Source organism: Telopea speciosissima, unplaced genomic scaffold (genome assembly GCF_018873765.1).
Source record: "Telopea speciosissima isolate NSW1024214 ecotype Mountain lineage unplaced genomic scaffold, Tspe_v1 Tspe_v1.0132, whole genome shotgun sequence".
Classification (NCBI taxonomy): Eukaryota; Viridiplantae; Streptophyta; class Magnoliopsida; order Proteales; family Proteaceae; genus Telopea; species Telopea speciosissima.
Window position 1 is genome coordinate 84,348 of NW_025317468.1, and position 6,370 is coordinate 90,717.

The 6,370-nt window shown below is 38.9% G+C and overlaps 1 protein-coding gene across 1 annotated transcript; it reads right to left on the bottom strand.

Annotated features, from left to right (window-relative positions):
* Positions 1 to 4,666: 4,666 nt before the first annotated feature.
* LOC122647742 (histidine--tRNA ligase, cytoplasmic-like) lies at positions 4,667 to 6,008 on the bottom strand. Its single transcript, XM_043841075.1, has 2 exons — positions 5,845 to 6,008; positions 4,667 to 4,975 (listed from the first exon to the last, which is right to left on the bottom strand). Exons 1-2 carry the CDS (start codon positions 5,938 to 5,940, stop codon positions 4,667 to 4,669), a joined length of 405 nt encoding a protein of 134 aa, XP_043697010.1. The 5' UTR covers positions 5,941 to 6,008.
* Between the last annotated feature and the right edge of the window lie 362 nt (positions 6,009 to 6,370).

Here is a 6,370-nt window from a genome sequence, read left to right on the forward strand (position 1 = left end):
TCATTGTTTGCCATCTTGGTCTGTATGCGCCGTGCTATGCTGGTACCCGGGTATTAAATGGAATGGGACGTTGATGCACCCGGAATACCTCTCGGGATGATAGAAATTGCATGTAGTATATCCGTGGCTAGGATTTATGCTCCCTTATGCTATGACTCTTGCCAACAGGGGTTTATGTGTTAGATAGTCTGAGCACCTGATGGTTGTGGAGGCGGGAGAGGCCAGGTAAGGGGTAGTGATGTCTATCGGGGTCTACCACTGGGTGGTCTGATGGCTTCTACCAACGTAGGCTCCCTCATGATAATTGAGGTTTCACTGGGGCGATAGGATAAGTGACCCTCAGTGTCTCCCGAGTTATCACAGTAGCATATACCATGACTTAAATTGTTTGTTATGTGAAAAATCTATTAACATTTACATGCATCATGGACTATGTGTGAATTGTATGTTTGTGCATTCCCTATCCCCTCACTGGGCTCAATGGAGCTTACCCCCGTTGCGCAACCCTTTTTAGCTGTATGCAGGTGATCTATGATGGTGATCCTTTTGAGGTGGACTGATCGTAGCCCATGGTTTTGGACCTTGATGATAGCGTACACTCATGGTCGGTGCCATTGGGGCACAATTATATTTTTTTATTTTGTTCATCATGAGTATTGTATATATTTGGAAGTATTTCTACTGTTTCAGTTTTTAGTTAATCATTTTGGGTCGAAATGTAAAACATTAAACTATCTATCATGTAGACTTGAATCCTTTGTATTTGTAACGCTTTCGCTCATTTATGATCTTTTAGAATGAAATATTCCTTTCCTTTCTGCGTTCTGATATTACTGTAATTTAATATTATTGTAAGACTGTACGTTGCCCACTGCATCGAGATCCTGGTAGTGGTTAGGATGTTGGTAAGCATCCTATCATACCCTTTTTATAGTATTTTATCCTTCATTAGGATGAGGGTGTGACATAGGATGCTCCAACTTCATACTGATGCCATGCATACTTGCTGTTTTGAGACTGACCATAGCCTTAGATGCTTAACTATGGTTGATTTAAATCCAAACCAACATCCATATGGATAACCATGTTTAGAACCCCCTAATCCCATCCTCTTTATCTCAATTTTTGAGTTACAACCCTTTAGGAATCATCCCTGGTCGAATTGAAGCTAACCCAAAAGCCAAAATCAGATTTGGAATCCAAAATCCCGTGTCTAATAGGAACTGGACGATGCATTGGGTGTTACACCCAAATGTTCAGTGAAACGCCCAGTGCTGCTGTTTGAGGTCTAAATTGGTTCCAGCCCTTGGGATCATCACCCACAGGCCTAGGGCAGATTGAGGGGCCTTGTCACTGTCTCCAAAGATAGTGGGGACCCTTCACGTGTAAGCCATGTGATGGGATTCATAAGATATAATGTTTTATATCTCTGGATGATGCATTGGGCGTTCAACCCAAAGACCCAGTGCAAGCTCCAGAGAACTGCAACTCAATGTTGGATACTTAGGACTGTTTCCAATAAAACCTAGACCAACCCTAGGACTCTAAAACCCTTTTTGAAACAATGTTTGACATGTTCTAATGGTCCGGTTAACATAGGTTATTACCCCGAACACGAGGTGCAGTGTCAGATACCGACTAGGACCAAGCTGACTGAACAGCAAGTGGGACCAGTACAAGGTGAGTGAAATTACACCATGGGTGTAGGTGTAACATGACTGATGAGTCATGATAACAATAACAACAATATTTACTGTCTTTATTCATTTAAATTGCTTTGTATTCTTGTTTGATTCTGATTCATATCTGGTGGATATTGGAAGTGAATGTTAATGCTATACATGTGAAAATGCTAGTTTAGATGTCGTAGCCGGCTTAGAAATGATGCTAGTGGTGGCCCATAGGATGGGATGCGGGGCACCACCCGACTCATACTATGTCAAATAGAATGCATATGGCTAGGGTATCATCACCCGTGCTACGAACCCTTACCAACAAGGTTTAAGGTGTTGGATGTTTGTGAGAGAACTTATACCAGAAGGTATTTGCTTGGTTGGGTGCCCATCTTCAAGAAAGGTGGTATCACAGGCTAATCTTAGAGGGCTGGTCGGGCTGACCTTGGGAAAGGATGCTTGAGCTAACCGGTCTTCTCCAACAACTCAATGGGTGTATCGCAGGAAGGGGTTAGAGGCCCGCACCAGGGATACATGTATTGGGGATTGTAGTAGCACTTTTACCTGTCTTAGTTTTGATGCTAGGTGGCTTAATAATAATAAAGAACCTCATTTCATATAGGATTCATTTGGTTGTGCTTGCACGTGCACGCATGGTTATATTTCATTCACGCGCTCAGTGGAGCTCACACTCTTGTATATTTCTTTTTAGATGATATTACAGGTAGACATCATGATGGCTGGGAGGCTCATCTTGAGTAGGAGGGTGATGCTAATTATGACAGTGTGGGTGTGGACCCGGTCAGAGGTTATCCCTCTGATATGGGTGATTACTGTGACAGTTGAAGATGGCCCATGAAAGGCGGGCAACTTACTTCTTCTAACCTAGGGATTCTTCTGATGTAAATAGGAATCTACTAACTTTTCCTTTTTGTATAGCTTTGTGCGGGGCCTCTGTTGTCTTGCCCCCTTTTGTTGTTTTGTCAAGCTATTGGTTGGAGGTGTAATGACTTCTTGGTTGGTGGTGTATGTAAACAAGAACAGTATGGTGTGTATCATAACTGAAATATCAAGTAAATATTAGTTTCTGTAACACTTTGTATTTTTATTTTTATCCATCATTATGGGTGTGTATGTTTATGAACGATATTAACAGCTTCTGGATCCTTGGGGTTTGACGAATTGCTACCGTGTAATTCAAGTCACCTACCTAATCCTCCCAGGGGGTGGTTTGGGGTGTGACACCGGCTGCCTCCCTTGGTGGGAATGACGGGTCTCCACCAGTATGGTTTCAAGTGTGAACCATTCTTGATTCCTGGAAAGGAACCATGTAGACATGAGCACATGTACTTGAATCATGAGTAACATGAACTCCTTTGTGTATCATGCACGACAAGTATGTAAGACATGCATAACCATTCATATAAATTTTAAATGTTGCAAAAGGAGTTGTTAAAAATAAAATTTTAACAACATTGGTTCGGAGGTGAATCAATGACATTTGGTTGACAATATTTTTAGAAGGTACAAATCTAACAAATATCAAACATCCAAACGTATGATTGACATAATTAAGGGTATATGGGTATATGGTAAAATGTCCAATTAGGTTGCATATAAATATGCGGGTCATTAACCATTATCATAAAGATGGCTTTGGTGGTTATGAGTTACAACTTTTACAGCAGTCGATTTTTCTTTTGTTAATGAATACAGAATTTTAATTTTTTTCCCCTCCATGAAACAAGCAGCTAAAAGTTTGATTACAGTAAACGTTATTGTCTAATGTGAAAGAGATCTCATTTCAAATGAAAAAGTGAAATCCATTTCCTTCTAATCACCTTCCTTATTGTACACCCTACCCATTCAAACAACAAATGTAATCAAAATATTGGAATTTAATCTTCCAAAAGAAATAAAGTAGGAAAATAAGCACAACTATACTCTTTTCATAGAGCGATTACTGAATTCTAACTCAGCAAATAATAAGACATTCTGCTCTGATATGCAAAATCTCTTCCTCTTGTGCTTTCCTCCTTGACTCGAAAGCTTTTGATAAACAATCGTTAATTTGGTTTTTCTCTATTTTTATTATGACATGTTATTACATTTTGTTTGTATGAAACAAAGTTCTCTTATGTACTACTAAGGCAGACCCTATGATGGTTATCCGAGGTTTGTTGAAATGAATTACTGATATGAAAATTTATCCTCCATCCAAGGAACTACCTTTGGTTTCTACCCAATACACACTTCCACCTCTTATTTCACCTCCTACTAATCTTAAATGAAACTCCTTGGTTTAATTGACATAGGAATATATGACCTAGAACTTAAATTAACAAGTTGGACTTTTAACATTTTGATAGATGGTCAGAGTATGCTAAGAGGTGTAGGATGCAAAAGAAGCAAAGTTTTTTGGACTTCTTCAGGGATGGAAAAGAGCTAAGAAATCAAATATTAGGATCAATGAAGTATAGTTTTGCAACAAAGACCTCTGTGATATACTAAACCCTTCAAACTCTACACGTTTTCCTTAGAACCTAGTTAATAGTTATTTTGAGTTAGCTGAAGAAACTGACAACTTTACTGGCGCAGATTTCATATGGTGTAATCCTTCTCTCCTGTTGTAATCTCCTTCGCTTCAATATAATTTTCCTTTCCATCAAAAAAAAAAAAAAGCAAAATTTCTTCTTCTGTTTACCAGCCGTACAAACAAGCAACATCAATATTTTTTCAGAGTTGTACAAGCTTTTCTGAGGGATTTGTCTCATCCCAACTGAAATTGATGGTTTAGCTGGACTATGTTCCATAATTTTGGATTACCAGATGAATCCCTTAATGGGACTTTGAAGGAAACATCAACGAACCCTCCTTGATAGTTCATCTGTCTTCTAATCCAAAGAATGAGAGGAAAGCCCCTCACAGTGTGTGTAGAATTCATGCTTTAATGGAAATAGGTAAGCTCCATTGCGAAAAAATCTAATGATTGACTACAAAGACAAGACATCCAATCGTCTCCGTAGTTCCTCTACTATCCTGTTTCTTGGGACCACCTCCTCCTTGTTGGCTTCTATGTCTTTCAATTTGACGATGCCTTCGTTTTGTTCACGCTCACCAACAATCACCATCCACGGGATACGTGACTCCTTGGCACGGTCAATATGTTTCATCACTCTTTTGTTGACCATGAACTCTACTTTCAATTTGGCCTGCCACAATTCACTCGTCAACTCAGCAGCTTGAGAGAGGTCCTCCCCAAGAATAGACACCAAAACTTGTGTCTTTGTTGGTCGGACCGACTGCCAAAACGAAAAACAAAAAAAACAAAAGATGCTTTTCAGTGGCATTATTTACAAGAACTGAAAATTTCCTTCACATAAAACATTCCCTGATTTATATCAACTTCCAAAAGGAAAGGGCATATGCAGCACTCCACATTATGAGCACTTCAATAGGGTCCTCTTCTGAGCGAGAGTTAAGTAAAGGTCTCCTAAAAATGAGCAGAACAACTTTCCAGACTCCATAAGCTTACATTGACTCTGAGTCACTCGATGACTAATCAACAATTCAATAGAACTAGGAATGACTTGGACCATGTCATATATTTTTTTTAAGTCCATGAGTTTCCATGACTTGGCCAGGTTTTGCATAAAAATTGACTTGCCTTGGTCAACTTGCCCAAGTCAAAAGCTGGTTTCCCCACGTAATTCTCTTTCCATGTGCTTTCAGCCAATATAGCCACCTAAGTTTGGCAAAACATTGGCATCTTTTCCATCCTAGTTTCAAAGAAAAATCAATTAAAATCAAGGGATTATCAGTGTTGCTATACACAATACATGTTAGGCCAAGGGGCTCGTGTGGAGGTATCAATGAAATCTGGGGAGAATTGACATGGTGGACTCAAATCTGGGAGGCATAGATGAAGTCTGCAGTCCCATAGAATTAAAAGCCCAAAGCATCGTAAGAAAAGTTTTACCTACTTATGCAAAAAATCATACAAAAGAAGTTTGTCTATAAAATTGATATTTAATATAAGTAATACTACGTATACATAGAACTATATTGTAACTCTTAACACCCCCTCCCCCCCCCACCAAAAAAAAGGACCTATAATGTAATATAGTGCTACCCAATATATAGCATACGCAAAAGAACAATATAAGATTACCTGGTTGCGATCTTTTTCAAGCTGCTCCATTATAGCAAACACACGCTCAATTCCAAGGCTAACACCTACTGAAGGAACCTGCTTTGTGCCAAACATTCCTATAAGATTATCATAACGCCCACCAGCTGCAATGGAGCCAACCTGAGCCAATATGGAAGTTAGTTATGCAATTACACGAAGTAAATGAAAAAGGTGTCAATAATGACAGTTGAAGTATCCAGGGAGAATCAAGAGCATAGAGTGCAACATGCAAGAGAAAATCTTGATTTCATCATTCTTTATATTCGGCAAGCAAGTTTATGGTTGGTGAAACTGTTTTAAAACTAGAAAAGTCAACTCGATCAAGTTGAGTCAACTCCTCTAGATTAAAGTCTAAACAAACTTAAAATAATGATTTCTGTGGTTCCAATTGCGTTCAATTTTATTGTATAATTGTAATAGTAATAATCAATTAATTGACTAAAGATTCGACCTATGAGAGACCGAGTATACTATACTTTATGACCTCCTGAGTTGATTTAATATT

Excerpts from the sequence above, each read along its gene's own strand:
- LOC122647742 (XM_043841075.1), bottom strand. The coding sequence starts at position 5,940 with ATGTTTGGCACAAAGCAGGTTCCTTCAGTAGGTGTTAGCCTTGGAATT. Across the intron at positions 4,976-5,844 it reads TTGAAAAAGATCGCAACCAG|TCGGTCCGACCAACAAAGAC; the intron begins GTAATCTTATAT and ends TCGTTTTGGCAG.